Source organism: Rhincodon typus, chromosome 32, assembly GCF_021869965.1.
Source record: "Rhincodon typus isolate 14 chromosome 32, sRhiTyp1.1, whole genome shotgun sequence".
Lineage (NCBI taxonomy): Eukaryota > Metazoa > Chordata > Chondrichthyes > Orectolobiformes > Rhincodontidae > Rhincodon > Rhincodon typus.
In genome coordinates this window covers 7,644,686-7,663,296 of record NC_063363.1, presented here as the reverse complement: position 1 = coordinate 7,663,296, position 18,611 = coordinate 7,644,686, and the positions used below count along the sequence as shown (strand labels likewise).

Here is an 18,611-nt window from a genome sequence, read left to right as displayed (position 1 = left end):
AAACTTAACCCCAGCTTAACCATTTTTTTAAACTGTTGCTTTTAGGCTTTTACACATACACATTCTGGAAGGTAGTCCTTTTTAATGATGGATCTGGCTGCACATGTCACAGCTGTGGTCCTTGTACATTCCTACCAAAAAACCTTCTGGAGGGTTCTGGTGGTGCAGTGGCAGTGTCCCTACCTCTGAGACAGGAGGCCGTGGTTTAAGTCCCATTGGCCCCAGAGGTGTGTAATAACATCTAGGAGCAGCTTGATGTAGGAAATAAAAACAAGCAATCCAGTCCAAGTATAAGCATTGCTGACAGAAGTGTACTAAGGCTCATCAGACAAACAAGGACACTCCCTTGGTACCTACTCCATAGCTTGACATCTTCTGTCTTGACTAAGCTACATGACCCTACCCAATACTCCAGAACTACTTATTTCTCTCTCTAAACATACAGAATAGAGTTCTTTGGTTAAACACAACAGACTGATGCCAGAGCAACTTTCTTCTCATTTACGTATGTTTTTTAAACCAAAACCCACCAGTTTCTGCTTAGTTTCTGTATAGTTCCACCCTCAGCATTTATCTGCATAGCAACCTCAGGGCTTTCTTGCTTCGAAAAGCTGGGTCATGTGTTCAAACAACTTTTGTTAAGTACACACAGGTTTAGTGACAAAAGTAAAGAACCTGAAATCCACTGCTAACTGAAATAAAAACTCTACGTTTTAAACCTTTAGTGTAACCCACAATAGGGACAATTATAACAATAGATATAACAACAAAAGAAATAGGAGCAGGAGTAGGCCATCTGGACCGTCGAGCCTGCTCCGCCATTCAATAAGATCATGGCTGATCTTTTCGTGGACTCAGCTCCACTTACCTGCCCGCTCACCATAACCCTTAATTCCTTTACTGTTCAAAAATCTATCTTTGCCTTAAAGACGTTAAATGAGGAAGCCTCAACTGCTTCACTGGGCAGGGAGTTCCACAGTTTCACAATCCTTTGGGTGAAGAAATTCCTCCTTAACTCAGACCTAAATCCGCTCCCCCTTATTTTGAGGCTATGACCCCTAGTTCGAGTTTCACCCGTCAGTGGAAACAACCTCGCTGCTCCTGTCTTATCTATTCCCTTCATAATTTTGTATGTTTCTATGAGATCCCCTCTTATTCTTCTATATATCCGATAGCTTGGTGTTTGGCATATCAGGGTCGAGAGGCTGAATGACCCTTGCCTCTACGTAGGTGCTTCACTGTTTTTACATTATCAAATTAATGCTTATTCAATGGCAAAAGCGAATAGATATTTAAACACCACATACTTGAAAAGGAACATCCGCCATAGTTTTAGCCAAGTAGTAAGCCTTCAGGCTGTACCAGTAGTTGAGGTGTTCTCTCAGAAAAACAGACATCTCCAGTGGAACTAATGTGAGAAAGAAAAACATGAACTGAGATTTTCCTGTGTGTGTGTTATAAATAACTAATAAAGATTAGTGTCTGTTTATAGTTCTACTTTCTAGAACAATACTTAAGGAAAACAGTGATAGGAAATAATTGTGGAGTCATTATGCCACTGAAGGAGGCCACTCTGCCCTCTGAGTCCATGCTGTCTCTAGTCTGAATTTAGTCAGAAGTCACACGACACTAGATCGTAGTCCAACACGTTAATTTGAAAGCACAAGCTATCGGAATGCTGCTCCTTCTTCAAGTGAAGTTAAAAGTGTTTTTCAATGTAATAATGACTCCTTTTTTGCATTCTCAATAAATACACATTTTCCAACATATTGAGTTTAAATTTGAACTGTGCTAGGAGTGCTGTGTGGTCAGAAGTACTGTTTTAAGGTCAGACTTTAAACAAGAACAGCTGTTATCTTTATCAGATGGCTGCAAAGGATATTTTGCAAAGGAACCATTTTGATGAAGGGCAGGAGTGTTCACACCCTTCCCCCAACCAATATTTCTCCCTCAATCAACAGCACTGAACAAACCTGGTGAATAGCACATTACTGCTTATGGGATGCCACACTTTATCAGTCTTCTGGTGCTGTGCTATAGTAGTTACTGCAGTTTGGAAGTATTTAACTGGTTGTAAATTGCTCCTGCATGCTCTAAGTGTAAATATGTACAGTAGTTGAGTATGTCAATGTTAAGTTTGGAAGTGTACGTGTGTGATGTCTGTCCCAGTGTACAAAGGCTTGAGAGTGTGAAATGATTAGGTGCTAATTCTACCCTTCATCACCAGGTTATTTAGGATTGAATAATGAGATTGTGAAAGGTGCTGTAAAAATGAATGTTCTTTTCCCCTGATACTTTTAAGCAGTTTCACTCACAAGAAGAAAACAGTTTCAAAGACTGAAACATAGAATCCCTACAGAGTGGAAGCAGGCCATTTGGCCCATCGAGTGCACGCCAACCCTCCAAAGAACATCCTTCCCCCAGCCCTGTAACCCCACAGTTCCCATGGCTAATCTACCTAACTTGCACACCCCCTGGACACTATGGGTAATTTATCATGGCCAATTCACCTAACCTGTACATCTTTGGACTGCGAAAGAAACTGAAGCACCTGGAGGAAACCCACGCAGACACAGGGAGAATGTGCAAACTCCACACAGACAGTCGCTCAATAGTGGAATCAAAACCAGGTTCCTGTTACTGTGAGACAGCAGTGCCAACCACTGAGCCACCGTGTTACCCTTGAAGGTTACAATCAAACAAGATGACAATAACATTTCTCCTTACAGGTCAAGACAGTCGGCATCAGAGCTGCAAACATGAGGAAGAGCATGGAGAAGAAGAGGCATCCTGTGTTGTTGAATACTTTCTCTGCTTCGTCACCAATGTTCAGGTACAGCAAACCAATGAGGACTCCAATGCAGATGTGAGACATGAATCGTAAATGGGTCAAAACCTACAGGAGACAAGACAATAGAGTCCACTGTGAGACTCAAAGCGGCACACGCCCCAAACAGTCACATACATCTCTCTCTCTCTCACACTCACTCACACACACACACAACACATGCAAATACACACAAAATAATACATTTCATTTTCCAATATTCTTCTAATCTTGCAGAACTTTGATCTCAGAACAGTTTCCTGACATCTTGAGTGTGGAAGCTCAGCAAGTGAAGGCTGGACTGATGACAGAAGATGTGTGAAACACTCAGTAGGTCTGGTAGCATATGTGGGGAAGAGGAACTGAATTTCCATTTCAGGTTCATAACTTTCCACCAGAAACTGGGTCATGCTGGTGTTGAGTATTTATTAAAGAGAGAGTTAGTGTAAAGAAAGGTGCAGGAAAAGAAAAACTCTAGGGAACAATCTGAGAATATGGGCTGGAGGGAGTATTTCAATAATAATGTGACTGAACAGTAACCAGTACATCCTCTATGGTATCATTGACCATGTCCTTTCTTAGCTGTCACACTTCCATTACCCGTGGCACTGCATTTGCTTAGAAGTTGTGCAGCTCAAAGATTTTTGCAGTTCTGATGAAAGATTGTTGATATAAAATGTGACCTCAGTTTCTATCTTCACCAAAGCAGCCGGATATCGAGCATTTACTGTTTTTGAAATCAGATTTTCAGCAATATTTTACTTCTGGTTGAACAAAGTTTTAGGGGAAGTAGGTAGCATCCTGCCTCTGAGCCAGAGGTATAAATCATACTTTGGGTCAATGAAGGTGCATTAACAACATGGTCAAATGGGTTGATGAGCAATGCCAGGGGTTAGCAGTAAGAGTGGGAGAGATTCCTGATCAGCTGTGTGATGGAAAGGCTGGGGCCTCCATCCATAGTTCCAGACTACAACATGCATGTTGCTACGACAACCTGGACTCCCCAAATGAACTGTAACACATCACTACCAATGAGGGTGACAGTGGACAGTGAAAACACTGGGAGTTCTGCCTTCCTCGGAGAAGGTCACAGTCAGATGTTGAAACTCTGTTGTATTTCCAACTCTAGGGAAGGGGGTTGGGACGGTAACAGCATCTTTTATCACATTCCCTCCCTGAACAAAAGAAAGCTGAAGTGAATTGTAAGCAACCCAGACCCTACATATCGATCAATCCCCAACCTACTACTGAAATTAACTCGTCATTCTAAAAGTGAGCAACAGCTGACCTTACCATGTCTCGCAGTATGGAAATGAAGGTCCTTCTGAAGAGGATATAAAACTGAACAAAGGAGCTTATTGCAAAAGTGCAGCTCTCAATGGGACCTGCGTCCTGTACAGACAAAGAGAGAAAATCAGAAGGGCATGCAAATTTCTAGTTTGTTTTTTCATCATGTTGAGGATATATTTTGCTTACATTCAGTTTTTGGCATTCAGTTTAGTTTGTCATGTATACAGACTAGTGCAGGCAAGAGCTTTCCTAGTCCAGCAATGACTGTCCTTCAAAACAGTTTGGCCTTTCCAGGTTTCTACATCCTTATCAACACCTATGACATCTTCTCTCTACAGTGCAGTACTGGGAGTGAGCGACACTGTCAGGAGATAACAAGGTGTGGAGCTGGATGAACACAGCAGGCTAAGCAGCATCAGAGGAGCAGGAAAGCTGACGTTTCGGGTCTGGACCCTTCTTCAGAAATGGGGGAGGGGAAGGGGACTCTGAAATAAATAGAGAGAGAGGGAGGTGATGATGGAAGGTGGATAGAGGAGCAGATTGGTGGAGAGAATGCTGTTTTTTTGCATTAGGCACGAATTAGGAGCAGAAGTAAGCATTAACCCCCTCTGAAATTCCATTAGATATAATTGTGCATGACCCTTGAGCTTGACCCCACTTTCTTGTCTGATTCCCAAATCTCTTGATTTCCTTGGGCCCCAAATCTAACAATCACAGCTTTCAAACGACTCAAAGACTGAACTTATAAAACCCCCTGGGGGAGAGAATTCCAAACAGCCTCAGCCCTTTGTGTGAAGAAATTTCTCCTCATCTCAATTCAAAATGGCCACCCCTTTATCCTCAACCTGCGCCCCCTAGTTCTAGGCTCTAGCAGTTAGGGGGATTACTTGTCCAAGCTACCCTGTCAAGCTCACTTAGAATCTGAGATGTTTCAGTGATAGTGGCGCTCATTCTTCTATCCTCTTTGCAATTCCTGAAGCATTAAACAGAGATCCTGTTTGCCCTCCTCAGTGGACATGAATATCTGGAAGACAAGCAGGGGAATTCTCCAACAGTGGAGATCTGCCTGATGTCATCCAACACCACAAAATCAGATGATCTGGCCATGGATGATTTTGCCATTTGTGGGAGCCTGCTGTGCAGGTGAGGAGGTGAGAATAGGTGCTATGTATATTTATGTCGTGGGACATGGGTGTTACTAGCTGGCTAGCATTTGTTGCCCCTTGAGAAGCTGGTGTTTCGCTGCCTTCTTGAACCGCTGCAATCCATGTGCTGTAGGTAGACCCACAATGCTGTTAGGGAGGGTTACCAGGGTTCTGGCCCAGTGACAATGAAGGAACTGTAACATATGACCGTAAGATATAGCAGCAGAATTATGCCATTCGGTCCACTGAGTCTATTCCACCATTTGATCATGGATAATATAGCATTCAACACCGTTCTCCTGCTTTCTCCCCATTACCCTTATATTTCCAAGTCAGAATGGTGAATGGTTTGGAGGGGAACCTGAGGTATTTATGCTGCATGTATTTATTTATTGAGTATTTTCTAAATATTTTATCATAGAATATGGAACATTGCAATTTATTGTCATTGGAACCCATTGAAAACTTGACCAGCTGAAGTCCACCTGTCTCTTGTTCCTTACGGTATCAAGAAATTCTTGATTCTCACTGGATTACCGTCAAGCTCTGGGATTTCCAGCTTGAAGGATCGCCCCCTTTGGATGGGTTCTTCTTTTCTGCCATGGTGCACATTCCATCTTGAACAGCCTTGAACAGCAGAGGGTTCAAATCTCCGTATTCACCCGAGGCAACTTCAATAACTGTGCAAGCAAGCGAAAGGCATGGTCAGGATGAAAAGGACAAAATTTAATGCTCAATAAAATACAGCAGAGGGTGAAGTGGGGAGTGGATTAATCCAGGTATATAGAGACTCATAGAATCCCTACAGTACAGAAAGAGGCCATTTGGCCCATAAAATCTGCACTGACCCTTTGAAGACCATTCTACTCAGACCTACCACTGTTTTTACCATGGCCAATTCACCTAATCTGCACATCCTTGGACACTACGGGCAATTTTTAGCATGGCCAATCTACCTAAACTGTACTAAACCTCCAGGAAGCTGGAGCACCCAGTGGAAACCCACATAAAACCAAGGAGATTGTGCAAACTCCACAAAGACAGTTGCCCGAGGGTGAAATCTAATACCGGTCCCTGATGCTGTGAGGCAGCAGTGCTAATCACGGAGCCACCGTGTCACCCGAAGTCCTGTCCCCACAAAGACAAAGCCCGGAGGACACATGGAAGAGAAACTTTGCACCAGTGATTTGAACCCAGCACACACAGGGAAGGAGCACTTCTTATTCATTCACAAAATGTGAGTGCCCCTGGCTAGGCCGGCTGGGCACTCCCTAATTGCCTAGGGGGCAAGCACATTGCTGTGGCTTTGGGGTCACATTTGGGCCAGACCAGTAAGAACAGCAGTTTCCTTTCCGAAGGGGAATATCCATCTGGTTAACAAATTTGTTAACCAGTTGGATATGCCCCATCCCCCCCCAGTGGTTTCATGGTCACTACTAGATGACACTTAAGTCCAGATTTTTAATAATTTCAAATTCCACCATCTGCAATGGCAGGATTTGAACCCAGGTGCCCAGAACCATTACCTGTGTCACCAGATTGCAAAAATACTCCTAGGCCATCACCTCCCCATACAGGTATCTAGCAATAAGTTGCAAAAGTTTAATTGAGAGCTTTTTTTGTGCAGTTAGAGTTTGTAGCACATACTAATTTACTTTTCTCATTTGTTCTTCTTTCCACTCCATATGATTTATTTTGTCTTTAGGTCAGCTAAAAAATGGAGGAATCAAGGAGCAGAGGAAACTACTTGAAAGAAGTGGTAAGGTCTTGGGGTGTGTTGCTGAACAAAAAGACCGTGGTGTGCAGGTTCACTGCTCCTTGAAAGTGGAGTCACATGTAGACAGGATAGTGAAGATGGTGTTTGGTACGCTTGCCTTTATTGGTCAGTGCATTGAGTATAGGAGTTGGGACATCATGTTGCGTCTGTACAGGACATTGGTTAGGCCACTTTTGGAATACTGCATTCAATTCTGGTCTCCCTGCTAAGGAAGGATGTTGCGAAACTTGAAAGGGTTCAGAAATTTCAAGCACGTTGCTGGAGTTGGAGGGTTTGATCTATAGGGAGAGGCTGAATAGGCTGGGGCTATTTTCTCTGGAGCGTCAGAGGCTGAGGGGTGACCTTATGGATGTTTACAAACTCAGGAGGCGCATGGATAGGGTGAAGAGCCAAGGTCTTTTTCCTGGGGTGGGGAGTCCAAAACTAGAGGGCATAAGCTTAAGGTGAGAGGGGAAAGATTTAAAAGGGACCTAAGGGGCAACATTTTCACACAGAGTGTGGGACACATATGGAATGAGCTGCCAGAGGAAGTGTTGGAGACTGGTACAATTACCAGTTTAAAAGATATCTGGACGGTAAATAAATAGGAAGGGTTTAGAGGGATATGGGCTAAATGTTGGCAAATGGGACTTGATTTATATAGGATATCTGGTTGGCATGGACGAGTTGGACCGAAGGGTCTGTTTCCATGCTGTGCATCTCTATGACTCTAAGCATCAGTGACTGGGTGTGGAGATTTGTCAGAAAGCCTCCCCATTTCCCCTCAGGCCTCCCAGTTTCCTGACGCTGCACTCTGCACACCAGTCTATAGTACGGTTCCACTGGGATGACGACTGCTCTCTGCTGAGCTGGCTCCAGCAAAGTTGGTCTTCACACACGAGCTTATACGTTGCCATCAGCAAATATTTACCAAATCTGATCCAAACTGAGCTGAAATTGACATACACATTCACTTTCCAGTGAGAGTATAGGAATCCAACCAATCTGTTTCCTTCACAAGGTGCACAGAGGCAATGACAGGATCTGGACTGACCCTCAGCCACACAGAGATACAGTCAGCTCACTGCATTGGTGCCAAATCCTAGGTACACCTCTCTAATTAATCCTACTCTCCTGCTCTTTCCCAATAGCCCTGTATCTTTCATATTCAACAAGAGTCTGTGTTCTAAACACATTAATAAAGCAGGGCTCTTTTCATAGATCATAGATCATAGAAGCCCTACAGTGTGGAAACAGGCCCTTCAGCCCAACAAGTCCATACCGACCCTCAGAGGATCCCACCTAATCTACACATCCCTGAACACTACGGGGAATTTAGCATGGCCAATCCACCTAGCCTGCACATTTTTGGGCTGTGGGAGGAAATTTTCACTTACTGAAGTCAGCAGGGTTGTGATAGGTTGGACAATGCAAGCCCAGTCCTTTAAGGTATGGAATGAGGCTGGGGACTATTCCTTTGTAGATGCACTGCCCTTGACTCACAATGAACAACTGAAAGGAGAGAAAAGAGATTGGAATTAAAACACACACTGTTAAAGGTTTCTCATTATTAAACTTGGCCATTTTGTAAAAAAAAACTCAAAATAATCAGATTCTTGCCATGTTCTATCCTAACTGCTGACAACTGAATGTTATTTGTTTAAATAGATGACATAACATCATGTTTATAGGATGACTAACTTGATGAAATTCATTTCTGACACTGTAGCAGAGTTGCATTAACACAAAGGAAATAGTCACACACCCACAAAGCTAACACATAACATCATAAGAAATAAGAGACAGTGTAGGCCATTCAGCCCCTCAGGGCTGCCCTGCCATTCCATCATATCATGACTGATCTGCCCCAATCTCAACTCCTCTTTCGTGCCAGCTCCTCACAGCCTCAATTCCTTGATGTTTCAAAAATCTATCCACCTCCTCTTTAAGCACTTTCAGTGATCGCGCCTCTAGAACTCTTTTGAATACAGAATTCTAGACAGTAAAGGAAAAGGTAATGTTGCCGTAGCCCTACCGAACCATCAGGCTGCTCACTCATTGAAGAGAGATGTCTGGTGGTGTTTAACCTGAGGGTCACCACACCTCAGATGAGGGGAAAGGTTGAGAAGGAGAGTCTCACCTTGCCTCAGCCAGTGCAGGAACTGAACCCATGCAGTTGGCATTACTCTGCATCGCCATCCAATTGTCCAGACACCCGGCTACCCTGACAGTATGTCTTTTTTTTTGAGTCCAGGAACCAAAACTGTACATTGCACTCCAGTTGTGATCTCATTAACACTATATATTGTTGTAACACTATTTCCCTATTTTTGACCTCCAATACTCCAGCAATAAAGGTCAAAATTTCATTGGCCTTCCTAACTACTATAAGCACCTGCATGCTAATTTCTTTATGTTTCATGCACCAGAACATCCAGATTCCACTGTGCTGTACTTTTTGAAGTCTCTCTTCATTTAAATAATAGCTTGCCTTTTCATTCTTCTTATCAATGTGTGTGGCATCACACTTTCCTTCTTTAAGCTCCATCTGCAAAGTTCTTGCCCAGTCACTCAACCTATCTTTATTCCCCACAGATTCTTTATGTCCTCAATACAACATGCCCTCCAACCTATTCTTGTTTGTTAGAAATTTGGATACATTACACTACCCCCTCTCCTCCAAAGCATTACTATGGATAGCTGATAATTAAGGTCCAACGACTGATCCTTGTGGCACTCCACTGGTTATGGCTTTCCAACCTCATAAAGACCCATTAATCCTGACTCTCTGCCTTCTAGGTGTTAACCAAGCCTCAATCCATGCTAATAAATCACCCCAAACCATGAGTTCCTACCTTGTGCAATAATCATTGTATGACATTTTATTGACTGCCTTTTGGAAATACAGATACTCTACATCTACCAGTTCCCCTTTGTCAACTCTGCTTGTTAAATCCTCAAGGAACAAGCAAATTTGTGAAACGTGACTTGCCTTTCACAAAACCATGTTGACTCTGTTTGATTATGTTAAGCTTTTCTCAATGTCCAGCTAGTTCATTCTTAATAATGGACTCTAGCATTTTCCCAATGACAGAAGTTAGGCTAGCTGGCCTATAGTTTCCTGCTTCCTGTCTCCCTCCTTCTTGAACACGGCCATCCAATCTACTGGAATCCACCCGGAATCCAGAGAGATCTGGAATATTTCAACCATTGTCTCCATGATCCCTGCAGTCACATCCTTTAAAAAGTTCGCACGCAGGGCATCAGGAGCTGGTGACTTGTCTGCCTTTAGTCTCATTAGTTTATCAAAGGCCGTCAAAAGATTGATTTAATTGTCTGATGCTGCTTGTTTTGATTCTCCAGGGCTCGGTTTCCAAATGAGATAACATCGGTAATTTGCTGGTCGACATACTTGCTTTGCCCAGTTCATTCAACACTTACACCTCTCTGTGAGGAGTGCTGTGGGTTCATGTCCTCGCCTAGATCATGAGAGTGACAACTTGGCTGATATCCCACCACAGAACCAAGCGGGTGCCACTAGGTTAGAGATGCATTCCTTCGCACGCGACATGCAATTTGATTCTCATCTGCTTCTCCAGATTAACTTTCAGAGATGCCATGTCAATGTTTGAAGACGATTGATAAGTTCTGTTGGTGTTTTGGCCAATATCAAAAGCAGACTACTGTTGTTTCATCCATCAAACGTCTGCCAATGTTTCCAACATTTTCAAACTCACTCCCCTTTTTGCCACATTGTTGTGCTTTTCTCTAATTCCTAGCCAAGGAACATTGGTCAGCAAGCTATCAAGGGAAGAAACCAAGTCCAGCATACCAAGAAATTCCTCTGCATCTCCGTTTTCAATGAAGTCCCCCTTATTCTCTAATGACGTTCCTTAGTTTGAAATTCCCCACAAGTGGAAACACCTTCTAACACCTACTATCTATTTTTGTAAAGAGGTTAGTTTATAATGGTAAAAAAGCTTCTGCTGCTTCTATCAATTACTCTGAGTATGCACTTACAGTACTGTGTACAGGATTACCCTCCTTACCCAAGGATGAAAATACTTACTTTACAAAGGGTGCAACTAACATTCATGAGATTCATTCCTGGGATGACAGAACCATCCTGAGGAGTGATTAACTGAAGGAATGAGGGGTAATCTTATTGAAACACATACAATTTGTAGAATTTCTACCCTGGAGTGAGTGTCTGGAACCTTTGGACCATAGGATTATAGGCTGGCCTTGTAAGACTGGGACGGCAAGAGATTTCTTCATGAGGGCATAGCAAAAGTCATTGTTTAAAAATAAAGGATTGCTCATTTAATAAAGAGACGAGGAAACTATATTTTTCTGTCTGAGAATGGGTGGGGGGGGGGGGGAGCATGGTGTTTAGAATTCCCTTCTTCAAAAGGCAATGGAAGCAGAATCTTTAAATATCTTTAAGGCACAGGTAGATAGATTCTTGATGACCAAGGGGATGAAAGATTATCGGAGGATATACGGGAATGTAGAGTTGAGGTTAAAATCAGATTGCCAATGATCTTGTTGAATGGAGGAGCACGCTCAAAAGGGCCAGGTGGCCTACACTTATTTATTAGTTTTACATAGAAACAGGAGGAGGCCATTCAGTCCATCCATCTTCCCCGCTATTCAACATGATTATGGTTGATCAGAAACTTCAATGCCCTTTACCTGTTCAGTCTTCATAACCGTGAACCCCACTGGTAATCAGAAATCTGTCAATCTCTCCATTAAACATACTGAAAGACTGAGCTTCCACAGCCCTCAACACTGATTTAACACTTCATGACCTGCAATGCCACCATAGGACAGAAGGTGGCAGTAAACACAACAGTGCAGCTGAGCTGCTGGAATCCCTTTGTTGATTCTAAATGTGTTTTGCTTGGGGCTGCCGCTGGGAGATCGCAGGAACACAAACCCGAGGACCTACCAACAGGATGCAGAAAAATTTGCAAAGATTGATCCTGTTGCACTTTTCCTTCTGCTGCTTTTTGTTCTTTTGTCAGTTCTCAGTGCTGTCAACTCACCATTTCAGATCTCAAAACCCAAAGAGCAAACAAACTGTCTGGGTTATGGCCTTTTACCCAGTCTATAAGTAACCAGTGAACATCATGGTATACTAATAGGTAGCTCTCCTCACTGTGACCGAATACTGTTATCTGACCAGAACCTGCAAAACTGACACGACAACTTAAGGAACTAGCTCTGATAATCTTTATTAAAGTAGAAAATTCAGTGTTCAATTGACATTTTCTCATGATAAAAACCTACACCAATCACGATGAACCCAAGCTGAGTTTAAACATCAAAGCCGTTAATCTATCCAAATGCAGAACCACTGCTGCTTCGAGCTGACTGTCCAGCCACTGATTAGTGAGACATTCTACTCCACTCCTGTTGCTGCAGCCCTCATCAAACAGGTCATGGTCACTCCCAGTGTGGACTGGAAAGTAAACTAAGCTGGGAGTGTTTGATGGTGATAATGTTGAAGGAGCTTTACTCTGTATCTAACCCCATGCTGTACCTGTCCTGGGAGTTTTGCTTGGGGATGGTGTAGAGGTAGCTTTACTCTATATTTAACTCCATTCTGTCCCTGTCCTGGGAGTATTTGATGGGGACAGTATCAAGGGAGCTTTATTCTGTATGTAACCCTGCGTTGTACCTGTCCTGAGTGTGTTTGATAGAGACATTGTAGAGGCAGCTTTATTCTGTACGTAACCCTGCGTCGTACCTGTCCTGAGTGTGTTTGATGGAGACATTGTAGAGGCAGCTTTACTCTGTATGTAACCCTGTTCTATACCTGTCCAGGGTGTGTTTGATAGAGAGAGTGTACAGACAGCTTTATTTTCAGATTGGGGGAGCTTTACTTTTGGTTTAAAGAAGTAGAATCAGCTTTACCGTGTATCTAACACTATCCCATCCCTATCCTGGGAGAGTTTTCTTGGGGATCAGTTTAGAGGAAGCTTTAATTTTTGTTTAAAAGAGTTGAGGTAGCTTCACGTTCTACTTACTTTTAGTTTAAAGGAGTAGAGCAAGCTTTACTCTGTATCTACCCCTTGCTGCCTCTGTCCTTGGTTTGAAGGAATGATGTTGTTGGAACTTTACTTTCAATTTAAAAGAGTTGAGAGAGCTTTACTTTCAATTTAAAACAGTAGAAGGAGCTTTACTCTGTATGGAACCTTGTGTTGTACCTGTGCTGGGAGTGTTTGCACAGAGCAAGACCCCATAACAGAATGAAGACACAGATGAAGTAATCTTGTGGCATAGTGGTAGCATCCCTAGCTCTGAGCTTGGAGATCTGGGTTCAAGTGCCCCCCCACCCCCGTTCCAGAGGTGTGTAATAACATTTCTGAACAGGTTGATAAGAAAACAGTTTGTTTAAAAGAAACAGATGGGAAGTTTTGGTGATATTGCCTGAGAGATGAATGACAGCATTTCAAAAAATTCAATGGATTCTTTAAAACCCACTGCAACCATTCGATCATCTAAAAGGAGAGTTGGAGGAGGGTGAAAGCCTCTCTAAAGGGGAGAAATGTATCAGCCCCTTGAGTTCTTTTTTATTCATTTACAGGATGAGGGTATCACTGGCCAGGCCAATATTTATTGCCCTTCCTTAAATGCCCAGAAGGCAGTTTAAGAGTCAACCACAAATTGCTGTGGGTCTGGAGTCATATGTAGGCCAGACCAGGTAAGGATGGCAGTTTCCTTCCCTAAAGGACATTAGAGAACCAGATGGGTTTTTCCCAGCAATCGACAATGGGTTTACGGTCATTATTAGATTCTTAATTACAGATTTTTTAAAATTGAATCCAAATTCCACCATCTGCCATGGTGGGATTTGAACCCAGGTCCCCAGGATCTCTGAATCAACAGGCAAGCAATAATACCACCAGGCCATCACCTCCCCATTATCTCTAATTAAAATTAATGTTGCTCCACAGGCCTTCAAAGCACAGAGCTGAACCCTTTCAGGTTGATTTGCAATTCACTCCTGATCACCATTTATTGATCATCCCTCAAGTGGCTGGATTCACAAAGTGATATAAAAGCACACAGGCAGGTGTAGCAAGGTAAATTGTATGTTGACCTTCAGTGCAAGAGGACTGGCGTTCATATGTAGGAATGTCTTACTGCAATAATGTAGGACCTTGGTGAGACTGCACTGAGAGTAATGTGTGCAGTTTTAGTCTCCCTACCTAACAGAGGATATAATTGCCATTGAGGGGGTACAGCAGAGATTCACTAGGCCATTATGGGGATGGCAGGACTATCCAACAAAGAAGGATTGGTTCGACTGGACTTGTATTCACTAGAGTTTAGAAGCATGAGATGGGATTTGATTGAAATGTGTAAAACTGTAATGGGGCAAGACAGACTAGTTAAAGGGAGTATGTTTCTCCTGGTTGGGAAGTCTCAAACCAAGGGTCAGAGTCTCGGGCAGGCCATTTAGAACCGAGATGAGGAAAGATTTCTTCACTCAAAGGATAGCAAACCTGTGGAATTTTCTACCACAGAGTCTGGGGGGGCCAAATCATTGAATGTGTTCAGGGAAACTGACAAATTTTTAGATAGTAATGGCATCAAAGAGTGTGAGAGAGTGGGAATATGGTATTGGATCAGCTGTGCTCGTGGTGGAGCAGGGTCGAAGGGCAGAATGGACTACTTCTGCTCCTCGTGTCTACGTCTCTAAATGATTGGCCTGCTCATCTCAACTTTGTGTCTTCTCAGGGTGTGATTGTCATTAGCAAATATTGGCCATCCTATAATTAGCCATTGTGAACGTTCCTCCGAAAAATATTCCATTCCAAGTGTTAGGTCCTTTTAGAGGGCAGTTAGGAGATAACCTCACCGGTGTGGGACTGGAGTTACATACAGATCAGAACAAATAAGAATGACAAATAAGATTTCCTTCACTATTCGTGAACAAGTCAATTTGTTCAAAAATTCGACAGCATTGCATTTCATTAGCTCACGTCTGGGTTTATTGTGGAATCTTTTTACTAATTCCACCCTCTAAGTTACAAATTTTCAGAACTGAATTTGAATTGTCATTGTGCAACACTTTCAAAAACTCTGCCTTACAACATAGCCATTACACAATCACATTCTTCTCTAAAACTAAAGAATTAATTTTATTCCTAATGTTGCTGAATGAAGGTTTCTGCTGACGTACCTACACCCCAATGTAACACTGAAGCTTAATAGAGTGTGCCAGGTCTAAACATTGCTCTCTGTGAAAACATATCATTATAAGCAGCGTAGGGAGGGAACCCATTATTGGTCTCACATCAAACTGGATTCAAGGGGGTATCTGAGGTGGGATGCATGAAACCACCAAGATTTCTGCCCATCATCTTGTGACTCCTGACGCCAAGTGCACACGTGCAGACAACAAATGAGGACAGGCCGTGATGCCTTCCATTGCTGAACTGCCAGTCACCATTTATCATTGAGGTTGAAACATGAGAAGCTAACAATGGAAAGTGCATCCCAACGTGAGCCAGCACTTCCCTCAAGTGAAAAAATAAGTTCTCAATCATAGACGAAGCCCACATCACTTATTACAGGATGCTGTGTGCCATCCAACCTTACAAAATAAAACCTTAGCTAGCATGGACTGGATTAATCTAATTGAGCCCACAATACTGTCAAACTGGGATAAGTATCAAAATCCTGCTATTGTAAATTATAAATATTTCTATATATACACAACTGTGAAATACGTGCAAAGTCACTTTGTCAGCAAGGTGCAGAAGGCGTTTGTTTTATTTTTGATTGAAGAGCCTGGAGCTCTTTTCACTAGAAAAGAGAATGTGGAGGCATGAGATGGTAATGCTCTTTAAGGATGTGAAAAGACTTAAAAGGATGGTTGTGCAGGAGATGTTTCCACTTGCAGCTGAGACCAGAACTAAGACCTGTATGTTTAATACACAGACCAATAAATCCATTAAGGAATTCAAGACAAACTTCGTCACCACCGGCTAGGTATGGAATGTGGAACTTGTTAGCACAGGGGGTGGTCAAGGCAACTAGCAGAGATGTATTTAAGGAGATGCGGGATAAATACAGAAGAGAGAGAGCAGTAGAGGGTTGTGCCAAAGGGTGTGAGGTAAAAATGGGTGGGAGGAGGTCTGTGTGTACAAAACACACTAGCATAGACTGATGGGTTGAATGGCCTTTGCAACATGGGGACTCATGGATGGAATTCTAGGAGATGAGCCAGCCATAGATGAGTTAATGCAAAGGGATGAGTTGGCCAGGAGATGAAAGGGTGCAAATCATCTCCAGGAGGTGAGAAGTGCCTCATTGCCTCCAACAGCTGTGATGGGAGAGCTGCTGCAGTTTTGCCAATTGGAGCAGAAAGCTCGTTGGAAGTCTATGGAGTCTTTCCTCAAAGTAAGGTCAGGCCAACAGTCACATCAGCGATTGGTTTTGACACAGGTCTGTTTCCAAGACAACGGTAGTGAGGTTTAATCGAATTTGATGGTGAATCTGACAGCTGAGCACAAGACTGACTGGGGTGGCCAGAAATGAAAAAAAAACTGAAAATGAGACGCAGAAAGAGACCAGTCCCTTTACAGAAACAAGATGGCGGTGCAATAGGCTCCTAAGCTGGAACTCATCTGCTCCGTCTGTTTCCTTTCTTCTTTTCCCTCTTTTCTTTTCTAAAAAATCTTTCTTCTTTCCTTTCTTCGGACAGCTTCGGTGGTGGACAGTTGAGCCAGGGCAGAGTCAAGGGACTCCCGGCCTCGAGGCGAAACCCAGCACGGTCTCTCTGCGTTAGAAGGACTGTAATGCTGAATGTTTACCTTTATTTCTTTATTTTTCTGATTTATATCAAAGATTTTGTACCCAGGTCTTTGTACCTATGATGGCATCAGAAATGTCAACTTTGTAAACTTTTCACGGTGCTCATGTATTCCCTGTACTTGTGTCCACGTGACAATAAATCTAATTTATTCTAACAAGGACTTTAAAAGGCTGTTAATTGGAGGCTTTCCCTGTTCCCTCCTGCCTGACCATCCTTCGCAAATTCAAAACAGCCCCTGAGGAGTTAGGGTTTCAAAATGATCTCTGAAGCCATGATTTTTAAATCTTACCCACACTTAGTCCCAACATCATGAAAACCCTAGCCCGTTTCTGTGTTCAAGGAGCCTAATACCATCTGGGAGCAAGCTGTACACTCAATGGGCACTGCTCCCTAATATTCACTCCCTCCACCTACAGCTGCAACTGTGTGGACCATTGACAAGATACACTGCATTGACTCACCAAGATTCCTTTGACAGCACCTTCCAAACTGCTAAACTCCACCACCCAGGAGAACAAAGGCGGCAGATACATCATCAACTAAAGCTCCTGGTCCAAACTACACATCAGCTTGACTTGGAATCGTATTGGTGTTTCCTTCAGTGTTGCTAGGTCAAAATCCTGGAACTTCCTCCTTCATGGTATTGTGGGTCTACCTACACCAAACAAACTGCAGTGGTTCAAGAAGGCAGCTCCCCACCACCTACAGCAATGTGATTGACTCTGAACTGCCCTCTGGGCAATTAGGGTTGGACAATAAATGCTGCCTAGCCAGCGACGTCGTCCTCCCGTTAACGAATAAAGAAAAACAAAACCACTGAGGTGACCAGCCATGACCTTATCGAATGACAGAGCAGGTTTGAGGGGCTTAATTGCACACTTCTGTTTCTAGTTATATTACGTTCTTAAGGCAACTAAAGTAGGGCAATATGTCAACGACTCGCACATTCCATAAACAAATCAAAGGAAACTAAAGTTACACATGATTACAACCAGGAAGCATTAAGTTGGCAGTGAGAGTGAAGGAGGAGGATCATCACTTCGTTCTCAGGGGGTCTTGTCACAGTCACACACACCCATTAACCGAAACAATGATAATGTAATGATTCATGATGTTATTTCAGACAAGGCGACCCACATGCATACTTAACACGCTTCCCAGAAAGCATCCAGTTTCCACTCCACCGATAAAGAATTAGAAAGAGACTGTACCTTATCAAACATCTCGAAGAGTTTAGCGCTGGGTTGATGGATGGTGCAGATGATGGTCCTCCCACCTTGAGCAAGTGACTTCATCAGCGATACCACCTGGAAACAGGAAGCGCTATCTAACCCACTAAGGTCAAAGGAGAGAGAGAGAGAGACACACACAGAGATATATCAGAAATACAGTTACATTGATTTGGTACCATGGTAAAGGCAAACGGCTATTTCTTTGCCTAGTGCCCTCACTGCACAGCCCTTAGTCAAGGCCTGTCACTGAGCGTCCACTCACGAGTTGCCTGATGAAGGTGCTATTCCTCACTATTCCCTTTGCCTTGCTTGCTCCCAGGTGGGACTTCCATTCCTCTTTTGGTCAGTCAGCTTCGGTTTGCCATCTCCCCCCATCCCACAAATCACTCTGCAGTCTCTGATTCACCTCCTCCATACTGCCCATCCCTAACTGTCCTTGAGAAGGTGGTGGTGAGCTGCCTTCTTGGAACCACAGCAGTCCATGGGGACACCCACTGTGCCCTCAGGGAGGGAATTCCAGAATTTT

At 43.2% G+C, this 18,611-nt stretch overlaps 1 protein-coding gene across 1 annotated transcript in view; it reads right to left on the bottom strand.

The window, feature by feature from the left end:
* abcg4a (ATP-binding cassette, sub-family G (WHITE), member 4a) overlaps positions 1–18,611 on the bottom strand; it is a 65,105-nt gene that overhangs the window by 5,943 nt on the left and 40,551 nt on the right. The window contains exons 6-11 of the mRNA XM_048615360.1: positions 18,065–18,188; positions 8,416–8,530; positions 5,800–5,942; positions 4,121–4,219; positions 2,728–2,896; positions 1,308–1,408 (exon numbers count right to left, since the gene is read on the bottom strand). Of these exons, the coding sequence (XP_048471317.1) occupies positions 1,308–1,408; positions 2,728–2,896; positions 4,121–4,219; positions 5,800–5,942; positions 8,416–8,530; positions 18,065–18,188 (751 nt within the window). The remainder of the gene's footprint in view (positions 1–1,307; positions 1,409–2,727; positions 2,897–4,120; positions 4,220–5,799; positions 5,943–8,415; positions 8,531–18,064; positions 18,189–18,611) is intronic.